This window comes from Chlorocebus sabaeus, chromosome 9 (assembly GCF_047675955.1).
Source record: "Chlorocebus sabaeus isolate Y175 chromosome 9, mChlSab1.0.hap1, whole genome shotgun sequence".
Lineage (NCBI taxonomy): Eukaryota > Metazoa > Chordata > Mammalia > Primates > Cercopithecidae > Chlorocebus > Chlorocebus sabaeus.
The window spans coordinates 19,425,225-19,441,820 of NC_132912.1; the positions used below are offsets into that span (position 1 = coordinate 19,425,225).

Sequence of the window (16,596 nt, forward strand, 5' to 3'; positions counted from 1 at the left end):
TAAATCATAAAGATCAAATCGGCATACCTGGGATATTCATCACCTTAAATATTTGTCTGTCTTTATGTTAGAAACATCGGAATGATTCCCTTCTAGCCACTTGGAAGTGTACAGTAGATTATTATAAACTATATTCACCCTACTGATTTATCAAACACTAGGTCTTTTTCTTCCATTAAACTGTAATTTCGCACCCATTAATCAGCTCCTCTTTATTCCTTCTTGCTCCCCCTTCCTGGTGTCCTGTGTCAATTAAAAATACTTTAGCAGGTTTTAAGGCGTGCATTGGGGGGACATGATTTAATCCAATATCCATTAAAAATTATTCTAAGTGGTGTGTGAAGAAAGAATAGAGTGAATCAATGGTATATGTGAAAGAACAATGAGATTTATTATTCTAAGCAAGAGGTAGTAAAAATGTGATGAAGTGATAGCATTAAAATTGGAGAGGAATGGACAATTCAAGCTACATCTCATAAGCAGAACTCAATTTCCTGGTGGACATTTAGATGTAGCACATTGAAATAATTTTCAATGAAGTATAATAAAATTATAATAATCCTGACATTTGCTTAAAGAAAGATATGCAGGTTAAATAAATCATATGCATATAGGTATGTGCATGCAATTTTTTCTTGACTATTGCTTCTATATATCTGAATGTATAAGTATATCTATCTTTGTTCTGGGTATCCCTGTTATACTGGGATATTTAGCATATTATATATAAGAAAGAAAGCTGGAAATGCTTTTTCTCTGAGACATAATTCAGACAAATATAAATGATAATTCTGCCTCTTAAAAATTAACTCATAACTCTGTGGTTTGCAGGACACTAAAGTTCTTATTTCATTAGGAAGAATGAAGGATATAAACCTAACCACAAAGTACAACTTCCATTTTTTTAATATATAAAATATGCCAAGTACGGTGTTAGGTATTCCACATATTTTATTTATGATTCTTATTAACACCATACATGGAACTATCTCATTTTCTGAAATGAAGAAACTAAGATGTTTAGAGAAGTTAAATAATCTGCCCTAAATTGACCATCTAGGAAATGAGGAGGCCTGAGGCCAAACCCTGCTGTGTCTTTTGCGGACAATTCTATTCCTAGAACCTTGAGCAGTCACTGGCAAGACTTGCAAGACTGAGCGCTCTGTAAATACATGGTGACTGAACGGCTACTTCCACCTCTCTTTCCATCTGTTTGCTGTTCATAATTCCCCCAAAATGATAAACATTTTCAAAATAAAATAGCTTTAATAAGAAGCAAATTTAAACTCTAGTTTCTAGCATCTACCATTTAAATTAGAAAGTGGCAAGAAATCAAGTTAATCCAAAACCGAGTGCCAGAATACCAAACTGTGTGGATCACTTCTTTATGCTTCAAAAAGCTGTATATAACCTAGAATGACTTTAATGTTTTATTCTCTTTTGAATTAATTTTCCAAGTACGGTTATAAATTCTTTCTTTTATAGCAGAAAATATATTGATATTTAATCATTTCCATCATTATTTTTCCTTTTTAATTTAGGCCTAGGAAAGAAAGGATATTCTTTAAAATTATGCACAAGGTTACTAAAATGTGTTGAAGTGAAACTGAGCTAAATCAATATAGAGAGAGTACATTTGAATAGAAACCCTTTGAGACAGACCAGTTTCCTGTTTTTCATCCCCTACTTATTCATGTTTTTCCTTCCTTTAATGTTTCTTCTAAAGGCAATCAGTGCTTTAGGGCCTCATTTTACTCACATTAAAATTAGCTCTAAAATGCTGATTAGAGTATTAGTGGTATTATTGTAAAAATATCAACCAAGTTATTACAGATTTGGTAGTTTCAGCCTTTGTCATAATTTTATACACATTGTACCAATTGATATCATTGCAAGGACTATGGGTTCAAAATCAAAGTGGCAGAAGTATTATTTCTGATGAAGGTAATGGATGATAATTATGCTATATAACACATTATACTTTTAGGAAAAAATACAAAGCAATAAAATATGGTTAATGACAAACTATACTATGTTTTGCAGTCGTCGTCTTCTTCTTCTTCTTCTTCTTCTTCTTCTTCTTCTTCTTCTTCTTCTTCTTCTTCTTCTTCTTCTTCTTCTTCTTCTTCCCTCCTCCTCCTCCTCCTCCTCCTTCTTCTCCTTCTCCTCCTCCTCCTCCTCCTCCTCCTCCTCCTCCTCCTCTCTTTTCTCTTTTCTCTTTTCTCTTTTCTTTTTTTTTGAGATGGAGTTTCACCTTGTTGCCCAGACGGGAGTACAATGACACGATCTCAGCTCATTTCAACTTGCACCTCCTGGGTTCCAGCTATTCTCCTGCCTCAGCCTTCTAAGTAGCTGGGATTACAGGCACATGCCACCATGCCCAGCTTGTTTTTTCATATTTTTAGTAGAGACGGGCTTTCATCACGTTGGCTAGGTCGGTCTTGAACTCCTGACTGCAGGTGATCCACCTGCCTCAACCTCCCAAATTGCTGGGATTACAGGCATGAGCCACCGCACCCGGCCTCTTCTTTTTATAATATGATAAATTCCTTTTCCAGAAATACCACAGATGGCTGGTACCTGTATGCTGACAGTTCTAATGGGAAATTTGGTGACACAGCTGACATTCTTACTCCTGTCATTTCATTCACGGGACCAAAATGTACCTTGGTGTTCTGGACACATATGAATGGGGCCACCGTTGGTTCTCTTCAGGTACTATTTAGGCAATCACATTTTCTGAATTTTCTCTGTAAAAGTACATAGTGCATAATTTGGTATCATTAAAATATATTCTGTTAATAAGTGAAAATGGACAATTACCAACACTTCACTAGATTTGTAATGGTATGATGGAGTAAAAACTTTAACAGAATTGGACATGAATAACTAGTAAGTAATTTTTATTCTATTTAATTATGAATGTTGTCTCTATGCTGAGGTTATAGCTTCTGGGTAATACTATTTTACACTTGAAACATATGCATGTTTCAATATCAGTGTTCTGAGTATAACACAATCAGATAAATATATACACTTGGGTAATATCTGGATGTGTCTTCTTGTTGCCTTTGATGGTAGTAGTACTACATTCTGCAATAGTCTTTTTCAAAATGTTTCTCTGTTAAAAAATTTAAACTGTTTTAAACACATAAAATGTTTCAAGAATAGCACAGACAACTCCAATATATCCTTCACTCAGAGATCTTACTTTTTTTTTAAATGAGTTGTCCTGGTAATGTCCCCTATAGAAAAAAAAAAAAAAATCCAGTATAGGATAATAGATTATACCAAGTTATTTCTTTCTACAGTATTTCAAACAGGAATAATTCCCTATCTTCCCTAGGTTTTTATAAACTTGCTATTTTAAAAGCCAATAGCCACGTCATTTCGTAAAATGTCTCTTAGTTTAGTTTTACTGTGTTAAACTCTTTTTTCCCTATTCGTGTTATTTTTATTGCATCCCATTAGTTAATGATCCTTATCAGCCCCATTACTTTTGTGTTTTTTTTGTTATCAATAAATATTTTACGAAGAGAAATCAATATGAATATTGATTTCATTTCCATTTTACCCACAAATTTTTGCCTTCAGTGGTGGCTTTTTTTTTTTTTTTTTTTTGCCTGAATTAATTTTACAATGCTGATTGCCTAACTGTGATTTTCTAACTCTATCATTCTGTCCACATTTGTAGGTTGGATTCATGTTAAAAAAAAATTCTCATCTCTCTATTTGTATGTTCATTTACTGTTCTATATCAATGTGGACTCATAAGTTTCTATTTTAGTCAACGTAATAGTATTATTATTTATTTGGTCCTAAAATTGTCTCAGATTTGGAAATAAGAGTCCCTCTTAACCAACCTCCATGTCTCTCTAAAAAGGCCCATTGTTCTTTGAGCATATTCTTTCTTTTTGGCCAAGATGTTACAAACTTCACCTTCTTTTTATCCTGTCCTGTCTCTGGAATTAACAATTGTTTCAGGAAGTCCTGTATTTTTTTATTCTGGGGGATCCAACATATACAGGCCAGAGAGCAGTTCTGGAATATTAATGCAAAGCCCCAAGTCCTTTCTTCCCATACTGTATATTCCCTGGTAGAGAATAATGCATAAGGTTCATGACTAATATGCATAGACACATCAGTTATACTGAAGAAGCCAACTAAAATTTGGAGCATCTCCATTTATTCTGTTTCATAGCTTATGTGTTCCTTTCCAGGAAACCTTGTCTGAAAATAAATCCACAAATTCCAGAATTGTATATACTATGAGCAGTTTTAGAGTAGGGCTATCTTGCTAGAAGCAATCTATTGATAAGGACTCTCCCCCTCTTAAATACTATTAGCTTGCCAAGAAATCTTGAGCATATTTGCAACAAGATTAGACATGAGTTTCCTGCTTTTTCCCCAGTAGAGAGATACAGACTGTGACCAACTGCTAGGTAATTTATTTTCCAAAACGTTGATTGCAATATTAGTAGTAAGTGCTACCTCGATTCTTGTTTTCTTTTATTCTAGGGTTTTCCTGGCTATTGTTATTCATTTTTCTAAAGAAACTTTAGACAAACGTAGTTTCTTTCAAAAATGTTGTTTTTTTTTTTTATTGGAAACATTTATTGTTTTCATTCTGAAAACAGTTTAAAAGTATATTTGTGTGTATACGTGCATGGTTATGTTTAATAATCTAAAGGCATCCAAATGGTCTTCTGGATTGATGTTATAACTTATTGTTGTAAAGTGACTTTTTAAAAATGGTTTTAGGCAAAGCAATTACTACAACTTACTGTACGATTTTTGTCAATAAAATGAGAATTATTTGCCTGGAATATTGTGGGGTTAGGATTGATGATTTGAAATATGCTTTCATTTTTTCAGTATAAAATTTGGTATTGGTAGATTAACTTTTTTAAAAGGATTAAAATTTTATAAGTATGGAATTATAAAATGAATAAAATGATATCTATGCCTGATTTTTTTGTGCATGGATAAATAAAATAACATTAAATGTTGCATTAATAAGTTTCTTGAACATGTTTTTTTCTCAGTGATTTGTATATAGTGTGGTATTAATATAAAGAAGACTCATTTGCTATACATTTTTTCCAATGCCTTTCAAAATTGATTTTTACTTATTGGTTAGAAATGATATTTTCTTGACCTTGATAGTGTTCCAGATTAATTTGAATTTTATAGACTGATAATTTAGTGATAGTTTTGCTGGTAACACATTTTTTCTGTGACTCTGGAAACTCCAATTACATTTTTAAAATGTGAATTTCATTAAAAAAACATAATGAAATCCTTAAAATTCATCTTCACTTTTAAAAGTCAGGACTTTCACAAATCTTTTATCTGAATAATTCTTTGGTTGTGTAAATTCTATTTTTAAAAAGTAGTGTTTTGAAATCATTTAATACACTATCTAAGTCAGTTATTTTACAATCTGAAATTGTTCCACTCTCCTATGAGCCTTAGTTACTCACTTCATGGCTCATTTTGTATCATTCTAAAAGAAGAGCCATAATAGTTTGCTGAGAGTAATCTGGATTCTGCTTTACGGTGAGGGTACCGTACTGATGAGAATATGTTGGTTTCACGGTTGTTGGGCAGGAAGCTCTTACTGGTGCAGCATAAATAGATGCTCACTCATCTCACCCATCTGTGCGCTTACAATGAAATGAGCTGACATTGTAACATTACTGCCCCTCTGGAACCATCTAATGAGAAAGATCATTCTCAAAAGAGTGTTTTAGTAAGCAATTCCATACTTTCTCATTTGACCACAAGAATATTATATAATATATAAAACAGCAATTGTTACTGCCACCAGATATTTAAAAAGTTGCTGTAGTTGAGTTCTTAATTAAATGGTGCCCAGATACCTTAGGACTTGACTGACAGATATTCATGCTCATCTTTATTGTACAAAGCTTGTGAGGTACCCTAGGGGCACAATGCTGTAGAAAACAAAGATATCTAATAAAAAAAAGTCTTAGCTCTTCTCTCCGGGACTTCATGTTGATATTGCAACTAAAAAAGAATCACTGGAAGAATTCTACATGTTTGCAATTTCTCAAGATAAAATACTTCAATGACTTTTACCTGATTTATCTCTGCAGGTACTCATCAAGAAAGATAATGTTACTTCTAAATTGTGGGCTCAAACTGGAGGGCAAGGTGCACAGTGGAAGAGAGCAGAAGTGTTTTTAGGCATTCGTTCACATACACAGGTGTGTAATACAGGTAGTTATGGGGTGAGTGAGTTCTGCTGATTTTTTTTTTCATCCTATTTCCTTCCATACTCACAGTCTTCTTGCTCCCCATTCCCTTTTTGATGTGTTCTATGGATGCGTAGACATGACACTTAACACTTTAACACTCCATGGGGCATTTTACATAAGGAATTGACAACTTCAGAATACTCCAATTTCTTCCAAGTAGATATTCGTACTTCTAGGAATATTTAATTTGAATAACAACCTTCCTTCACTCCCCAACCAGCCCCACACATATAAAGAACGTTTCCCTCTGTTTTGCAAATATATTCTCAGAGCTTGTACAGCAATTAATTCTTTCAAACCCAATTTAAAAGACAGTCTTTGGAAAACATATTATATTGTTAAACCTTATTATAGGCAATAGATTCACCTAATTTAAAAATATTTTTGGGAGGCACAATATTATGTAATGCTCTACTTGTCTTCATGGAATTTGTGATAATAGTAAGAGGATCAGACCTATACATATTAATAACTAAAGAAAAGTACTAGTTTGCAGCTGAAAATGTTTAAATTGAAAATAAGCATGTGCTGAAATGTTTGGCACAAAGCATATTTCTTATGGATTACCAAGAAAGCAAGGCCTCCATTGGCTGCTGTTTTATTGGGAATTTTCTTTAAGATGAGGCTTAGCTCTGAAGATTTGTTAAAATTTGAATAGGCAGAGTGAGAACACAGAGCCATTTATGTACAGCATTTTCTTCTTAGTCTTAACTGCCTGGGTCTTAATTCCATGAATTTAGAGCCGTTTATCTCCAGATAGAAGGGATAAAATTCTTGTTGAATATTGCATTTTTACTCTTCCCTGTGCAGCTGGGGTAGTCAAGTTGGCTGTGAATGTTCAGATAAATACATCTACAACCATGTGCTTTCTCTGATAGATCAGCTGCTCCCAACTCCAATGGGAGTATACAGGCTTCCATTGTATAAAAGCACTGATAAGTATTACAGCCAATTTCTTAGAATGATAGATGTAGTAAATCCTATGTATCTTTTGCCTCTCTCTGGAATCCAGTTTTCTTGTGAATCACTTGTAGATAATTTAGGATGTGTATAAGAAGGAAGTTCAACTTGAAGCAGTAAAGACTGAATAGCTATTTCATAGCCTTGCACAATATGAAAGTTTTGTTAGAGGGATCCCAACTGTTCTGCCTCTCAGGTCTTTAAACTGAGGCGAGAAGAAATCTCATCAAGAACATGTAGAAGGTTCTACTCTGTCACACTTGGGCTTCCACCCCAGGTGATGAAGTCTTAACTAGTTCTGTGCATGTAAAATATTTGTATAGTAAAATTGTGTTTGAAGTAATATTAAGGGGAATTTCAACATATACAATCAATTATTAATTTTGCCATTCTGATTTCTAATATTTCACATATTGAGATTAAAGAGAAATATAGCCCTGATTTTTTGACTCTTAAAACTAAATATTAATGGCTTGTGAATATTTGTTGTTTTATGTGTGATTTCTTCTATAAAATATTATTGAGCACTTACTACATGCAAAGCACGTTGCTATGCACCATACACGAGAGAGACAGTGATGAGTTAGGCACACTCTTCACGATTCTGCCATTTCTTACAAGATTGTTCTCTTTAGTCTCACAAAGATGAGTGCCTCTAGCCCTTGAGGAAACATATAAAATATTTTTAGATATGGTATGCTGAACATCTCTGGGAAGTTTGTATAATTTTATTTGGGAACACCCCCCAAATTAAAATATTTAATTATAATTTTTACTATTAGAGCAATCATGTATGTAGCACTTACTGAGTGCTACATACTGTTACATGAATTTTTAAAATATTTACTCATCTTGCTTTCATAATAACCTTGCAAGTTACATAGTATTATTATCTCTATATTATAAATTAGAATACAGAAATACCCAGATGTTAGGTCTTCTGTTCTAATTATGTAACTACAAATAGCAGAGGCTGACTGTAGACAGGGTCAGGCCTTCCACCAGTCCACAGTGCAACTGCCATGCTACATTGTCTACCAAATTTTACAAAAATAATTAACCCTGACTTTATTCTGTCTGAAAAAAAAAAAGATACATTGTAGTTTCTCTCTTTTTTACGAACAGTTAATCACATTCAGTGTTAAAGTCTAGGGAATCACAACCAACACTGTGTGAAACGTTGAGACCTAAGTGATGATTTGATTATGTGAACAAGGCAGGCAACTGAGATTGGACCTATACGACAGAAGATAAGCAAATTAATAGTGCAACACTCATTGCATTATCTGATTTCCTATTCACAGAGCATTACAGCACATATTGAAATTTTAGACTATCCAGATAATAGAGTATCTTTTTTATTTTTCATATCAGTATTTTTCCATGGCTCGATTTCCCTTTTAAGAAAGTTGTAGTCCTTATTATACTTTTTGGTTTCATCTCTTTTTAATCACTTTTAAGCTCTGCATCTATTTTACTAATTTATTTTTTTCTTTCCAAGCTCACCGACTATGAAGAGCAGTCTATTCCTTTTATGTAAATTCACTATACGAACACAGTTATATTTTTCTTTTGATAATGTGAGAGGCATGATTTCAGTTATTCCATCTTCTCATGTTAAGAGGAGAATACCTAGGTTCACACAACAGTATAAAGACCTATCACATCTGAAGGGGAAAAAAAAACTATAATTATTTATTTTAAGAAAAATAATCATCCATAATTGGTCAAAAGACATTTCTAAATATGGTAACAGTAAATATTTTGTACAGCATCACTAAAGTAAAACTGTCCTTGTTAACTCAACTCTAATTGTTCTAAATTTATTTTGAAATATCTGAATATTTCTTATGTTAACATATACATACTTAGCTTGCAGAAAAACTTAATCATTTCACTGAAATATCCTAAACTACAGAATATGTGATGTTTTATGTACCTATGAAACAGCGTTCATTTTTATTTCAAGCAACAGTATTGTTAACAAATTGAAGATGGAATTTGTAAAACCATTAATGATTCCTGTTGCTATTCTTCATTCTTCCTGATTCAACTGAAGTCCACATATGTGGGAGATCATTGTCAAACAATAGGACACGTGAAGATTCTGTTTATCACATATATGAATCAAAAGCAAATCAAAGTCATTTCAATTCCAAAGATGTGTCCGATTAAAAACAAAAAAAAACTCATGGTATTGAAGACTTATCTGTTAGCTTTCAAATAGTAGGAATGGAGAGATCTGAGGAATGACAAGAATTGAGCAAAATAAAGAATCTACTTGTATCTTTTCACTCTTGGTACTTTATGTCATCCAATTGACCTACTGCTTTCCTGTGCAGTAATACTCTCAAACAGGACTAGGTCTTGTTTGACATCTGAGAGCTGGCAAAGGCAGTAGTGGATCAGTGTCTCCTGCCAATTTTCTAGACCTATCTCCTAAAAATCTGGACATGAGCCAGTGGTGTTGCCACTCCCACATTCTTAGGTGTTGAGGATGACCTGGGTCTTAAATGGTCCTTAAATTTCCTGGTTCATTTTCAGCATAGGGATATTAAAAAAACAAGACAAAACAAACAGGTTCAAGCTTGATGTGCTTGATAAATAGTGTTTGCCCAGGTTTTGAACTACTTGATTGACAGTGTAACTGTAACTGGCTTTTGTTTTTTTCGTTTTTTGTTTTAGATTGTCTTCAGAGCCAAACGTGGTATCAGTTACATAGGAGATGTAGCAGTGGATGATATTTCCTTCCAAGATTGCTCCCCTTTGCTTAACCCAGAGAGAAAGTGTACTGCTCACGAATTCATGTGTGCTAATAAGCACTGCATTGCAAAGGACAAGCTTTGTGATTTTGTGAATGATTGTGCTGATAATTCAGATGAGACTACTTTCATTTGTCGTAAGTAAAATGGTTCTGTTTTCTTACTTTCACCTTCAACTGCCACAGCCTTACTCAATATGCTGCGTTTATTGTTGAAACATGCAGAGTGTGTGTATCTCAATACTGGGGGAAGGTAAGGTGATTTAACTTGATTCTTTCCCTCCTTTCTCTGAATAATTCATTTATACTCATAATTCATTTAAAACCAATTGATGGCTGTGTGTGTGTGTGTATGTGTGTATTAATTGGAGATAAATTGGAAAACAGGTGTCTTCAAAGAAAAACAGAATGGAAACAAGTATTTTTCATATGAAAGTTTTTTTTTTTTTTCTTTTTGTGAGACGGATTCTCACTCTGTTGCCAGGATGGAGTGCAGTGGCACGATATCAGTTCACTGCAACCTCCGCCTCCCGAGTTCAAGTGATTCTCCTGCCTCAGCTTCCCGATTTGTTGGTACTACAGGCACGCACCACCATGCCCAGCTATTTTTTGTGTTTTTAGTAGAGATCGGGTTTCACCATGTTGGCCAGGATGGTCTTGATCTCTTGACCTCATGGTCCACCTGCCTTGGCTTCCCAAAGTGCTGGGATTACAGGCGTGAGTCACTGAGCCTGGCCTGAAATAAATTTTTTTTTTTTGAAAAATTACAGCAAAATTTTCATTAAAGACAATTCATGCAGGGCTGGTGAGCCTACAGGCTCCGAGGCATTTCAGAGGATTGTCATTTCTCTGTGTATGTTGTCAGATAGGTTGTTTAAAAAAAAAATCAACACCCTGATAAATACCTGTATATAAAATAGACTTAGTGATCTCTCAAGGAGATACGTATCAGCTGGGTGATATAGTCGAAAGAGATCAACTCATAATGAACACCATATATTAAAATATCCTTAGCTAAATGGGCCATATGTACTCATTCTGCTAGGCCTGTAAAATTGTGCAACATAGTCCATTTGTGGCTTCGTTTAACTGCAAATGAGGTGAATATAAATTGTCAAAATGAAGGTTGACAAATTATGTCACCATTACCTTTAATAACTTCTGAACTAGAATATTGCAGTTTGATATTATTTGCTTCTTGGAACCGAAACTGAAATATCATGAACAACTTCAGCTCACATATACATAGAACTTTTAATGTTCAAAGTCTTTTTTATTTATTCATCTTCATTTGAACTTCAGAAGCCTTGAGAGTTAGGTGGGAAAGATATTAGTGCAGTCAACAGATGAAGCTGTCAACAAGAGTGGCTTAGGTTTTGTCAAAGTTCATAAAACTTGTACTGATAGAGTTGGTCCTAGAACAGAAGTATTTTGTTTATTATTATTATACTTTAAGTTCTGAGACACATGTGCAGAATGTGCAGGTTTGTTACATAGGTTTACACATTCCATTGTTGTTTGCTGCACCCATCAACATTAGGTATGTCTCCTAATGCTATCCCTCCCCTAGCCCCCTAGCCCCTGACAGGCCCTGGTGTGTGATGTTCCCCTCCCTGTGTCCATGTGTTCTCATTAGAACTGAAGTATTTTGATTTATGATCCAATGTTTTGCCCAAGCTACCATACCACTTCTTTTAAAACAAATTATTTCAATTTTTATTTTAGAATCAGCGGTACATGTGCAGGTTTCTCGTATAGTGTGATGGTGAAATTTGGGGTATGATTAGTCTTGTCAGCCAGATAGTGAGCATAGGACACAATAGATTTTTAGCCCTTTTCCTCCTCTCTCCCTCCCTACTCTAGTAGTCCCTAGTGCTTATTGTTCCCATGTTTATGTCCACGTTTACCCAGTGTTGAGCATCCACTTATAAGTGAGAATATGCAGTGTTTGGTTTTCTGTTCCTGCATTAATTCACTTAGAATTATGGCCCCCACCTGCATCCATGTTGGTGCGAAGGACTTGATTTCATTCTTTTTTTTTTTAATGACTGTATAGTATTCCATGGTGTATATGTAACAGATTTTCTTTATTTAGTCCACCACTGATGGGCCCCTGGATTGATTCCATGTCTTTGGTATTGTGACTCGTCCTGTGATGAACATAGGAATAAGTTTATCTTTTTAGGAGAAAGATTTATTTTCCTTTGGTTATATACCCAATAATAAAATTGCTGGGTCAAATGGTAATTCTGCTTTGAGTTCTTTCACAGTCTTCAAACTCCCTTCCACAGTGGCTGAACTAATTTACATTCCCACCAGCAGTGTGTAAGCTTTACCTTTTCTTGGTAACCTCACCAACATCTGTTATTTTTTGACTTTTTAATAATGGCCATTTTGACTAATGTAAGATGGTATCTCACTGTGGTTTTGATTTGCATTTCTCTGATGATTAGTGATACAGAGAATTTCTTTCATATGTTTGTTGGCTACTTGTTTGTCTTCTTTTAGAAAAGTGTCTGTTCATGTCCTTTGCCCACTTTTTAATGGGGTTGTTTTTGCTTGTTGAATTGACTAAATTCTTTATGGATTCATGAAGTGTGACCTTTGTTGTATGCGTAGTCTGTGACTATTTTCTCCCGTTTTGTAGGTTTTCTGTTTACTCTGTTGAGAGGTTTTTTTGGTTGTTTGTTTGTTTTTTTCTGTGCAGAACTCTTTAGTTTAATTAGATCCCACTTATCAATTTTTGGTTTCATTTCAATTGCTTTTGATGATTTAGTCATAAATTCCTTGCCAGGGTTGTTGTGAAAAATTCAGTTTCCTTCTAGAATTTTTATAGTTTTAGGTCTTGCCTTTTAAGTCTTTAATCCATCTTGAGTTTATAGTTATGTATGATAAAAGGTAGAGTTCCAGCTTCATTCTCCTGCATATACCTTACCACTTTTGTGTATAATTGAATCTTAAAAAAAAAAAAAACTTAATGTTTTTACCACAAAGAGATGACAAGTGTTTGAGATATGATAAGTGTTAACTTTGATTTGATCAGTACTATAATATATACATATATTAAAACATTACACTGTACCCCATAAATATGACAATTAATGTGTCGGTTGAAAACAAAACTTATTCTCTATAGACATAGATGGCCTTTTAAAATCATATGACTATATATTCTTTCAATTTTGAATTATTTATTATATACATTATTATATGAACAAGGAAAAATACTTTGCTACTCTGGAATTCTGTATTTGTTAATATTTCTCTTTACCTTATGAATATTTTCTGCTGTTGTCTTAGTTATTTCTGTATCAAATGCTTGTACATTTTCTTCATTGTCATTTTCACTTAAATATCACACAAACATATAAGGTTAACAGAGCACACATAATGCTTTTGAATTTTATTTGTAATGTCACCAGTGTATCTCTTTCCTAGAGATATAGTTTAGTGTAATTTTTCAGAATTCAAAGTATCATTTTATTTCTGGCTAAATATTTTGTGAGCTCTTTGTATTTCAGCTCTAAAGTTGTGCATATTTCTAGGAATTTCTCTCTCTATTAGGGAAAGTATGCTGATTTACCAAGGGAATCAGAAACATATTAAAAATGTACTGTCTTGGTAGTTCTTCTGTTTCAAACCTAAAGGCCAAAGTAATCATGAGCCTTTGGAGGATAAGTTGTACCAGAAGGTGCTTTTTGGTGAATGATTGCAAATTCTCTTGTTCTTTTTTTTTTTTAGATTTGAGTGGGCATATTCATACCAGTAATATTAGAGCAAGAAAGCTGAATTAGTCCCACATAATGCACAGGAATAAAACTTTTTCAGCTGCTAGTACAAACAAAGAAATTAGAATAAACCTGATTTTGGCATTGATTGCCATTACATGAGAATTATCTCTTTTAACATAGCATTGCTAATTTTTTTTGAAGTTCAACTGTGTTTCCAGTCTACTGGTCTTAAATGTTATGTTTTAGTTATAAAGTGGCTGGAATCTGCCATATGAATTATGAGTGGTGTTATTATATTTATATGCTATAAACTTTGATGCCCTAATTAGACCCAGAAGAAGAGAAAGACAAAAGAATCTCCATAGCAACTGATTTCAAAAGTTTGGCTGGCAACCAACCATGTATTTGGGTTTAAATTCCACAGTCTCCTTTCTTTATTTTGTTTTGTTTTGAGAATTCTAAGTAAAGCTTGAACACATATCACAACTCTAAGAAGGCTTTGAAAATCTGATTAGGTAGAAATATACCATCTAGGAATAGCAGAAAGAATGAAAGAAATCAACTCCTTTTAAAGATACAAGACGTTTCATGGAGAAAAAAATATTTTTTATTACTATACTTTAAGTTCTGGGGTACATGTGCAGAACGTGCAGGTTTTGTTACATAGATATACACGTGCCATGGTGGTTTGCTGCACCCATCAACCTGTCATCTACATTAGGTATTTCCCCTAATGCTATCCCTCCCCTAGCCCCCCACCCTCCAACAGCCAATAATAGGCAAACAGAGAGCCAAATCATGAGTGAACTCCCGTTCACAATTGCTACAAAGTGAATAAAACACCTAGAAATCCTTTGTAATATAAACATGTACATCCTGCTTTAATTATCTGTAGATCAATGTAGACTCTGAAAGCAAAATCTTTAAAAAAGTAATTTTAAAAAATAATCTGAATAACACTTCTGTAATACAGGATGTAGTCAAAGTGATTTGTGTATCTAGGAACTCTAAAATCTTATTTGAATATAATCATGCCATTGATACAGAGACTTCTTTCAGAAACAACCATTTTATTAGTTTCCAAATACATTCTAATTAGCTTATTTACTGATGAGTCACAATTCAGAGTACTTCAGGCATTCTCAAAATGTTTTAGTTTTGTGCTATGGTAAGGATGCAATAGAGTTGACCAGCATAGTCAGTGATCTATACCTAATGGGCATATGTAATGCAATTTACCAGCTTCAGATATATATGATTTTCAAGCACACACAGAACATTTAGCAAGGAACAAAAAAGGGTTATAATTTTAAATGATAAGGCAATGTCTAGGAAACTCCCATTGTTTAGGAGAAAGACACTTTAAATAGCCCATGTCCCCCTCGTAAATCACATTAAATTAAAAAATGTTTTGAAACAGAAATAACAACAATATTGTATGACATAAACTATGCGCATTTTCTAAGCCAGTAGATAGAGAAAAATATATTGCCTTAAAAATTTATATTAGAAACCAGTTAGGTAATAGCACAAATTAATGAAATAGAACACAACTCTAAGATGGAGGACTTCAGAAGACCAATAAAATTTTCAAAACCCTGCCAAGAATAAAGAAAAATAAAGACAAAACTGTTTAATTAATATATATTTATTGGGCAGTTGCTATATGGCAAGCAATGTTTGAGACACCTAGTATACATCATTAAATGAAACAGAAAAAAAATCATGTTCTTCTTGAGCATGTACTTTTGTGTTAAACAGAAAATATATATTTTGTGTGTATATATATTACACAAAATATATTGTGTGTATTTATTTGTATATATATTATACACAAACTTACACTTTTGTATATGTAAGTAAACTTTCATACTTACATATGTGTATATAAACGTGTATTTGTACATACTTACGTATGTGTATATAATATGTGTATATGTACATGCTTACATATGTGTATATAAGTAAGTTACACAGCTTGTTAAGTAATAGGTACATACTTACATATGTGTATGTAAAATTACACAGCTCGTTAAGAGGTTATCAGTACTGTGATAAAAAGATAAAACATAAGAAGTCATAAGATGGAAGGATGGCAAATTAAAATATTAAGTATCATGGTAAGGACAGGCCTAGATGAGAAGGTATTCAAGCAAATTTTTGAAGGAGGTCTGGGACCTGCTGCTTTCCTTTTTAAGCTTTTTAATTATAGCCATCCTAGGGAGTATCAAGTGTAATCTCATGGTTTTGATTTGCATTTCCCTAATGATGAATGATGTTGAACATCTTTTCTTGATCTTATTGGTCATTTGTGTATCTTTTTTGGAGAAATATCTATTTTGCCCAATTTTTTTCACAGAATTATCTTTTGTTGAGTTATAGGAGTTCTTTAGAATTCTAATACTTAAATCATTATCAAATATGCAATTTGCATATATTCATTATCATTTTGTAGGTTGTCTTTTTTCATGTTTATTTTTAATACCTTTAATTTTATAGCAATTTTAGGTTTACAACAAACTGAGTAGAAAGTACAGTTATCAACTGGGTGCGGTGGCTCACGCCTGTAATCCCAGCACTTTGGGAGGCCAAGGCGGGCGGATCATGAGGTCAGGAGATCAAGACCATCCTGGCTAACATAGTGAAACCCCGTCTCTTCTAAAAATACAAAAAATTAGCTGGGCATGGTGGCACGCGCTTGTAGTCCCAGCTACTCGGGAGGCTGAGGCAGGGGAATTATTTGAACCCAGGAGGCGGAGGTTGCAGTGAGCCGAGATCGTGCCACTATACTCCTGTCTGGTGACAGCAAGATTCCATAAAAAAAAAAAAAAAAAAAAGAAGAAAGGAAGAACAAACGAACGAA

The 16,596-nt window shown here is 33.7% G+C and overlaps 1 protein-coding gene across 1 annotated transcript in view; it reads left to right on the forward strand.

The window, feature by feature from the left end:
- MALRD1 (MAM and LDL receptor class A domain containing 1) overlaps positions 1–16,596 on the forward strand; it is a 687,535-nt gene that overhangs the window by 270,333 nt on the left and 400,606 nt on the right. The window contains exons 22-24 of the mRNA XM_008002435.3: positions 2,559–2,715; positions 6,120–6,230; positions 9,927–10,140. Coding sequence (XP_008000626.3) covers positions 2,559–2,715; positions 6,120–6,230; positions 9,927–10,140 — 482 coding nt within the window. The remainder of the gene's footprint in view (positions 1–2,558; positions 2,716–6,119; positions 6,231–9,926; positions 10,141–16,596) is intronic.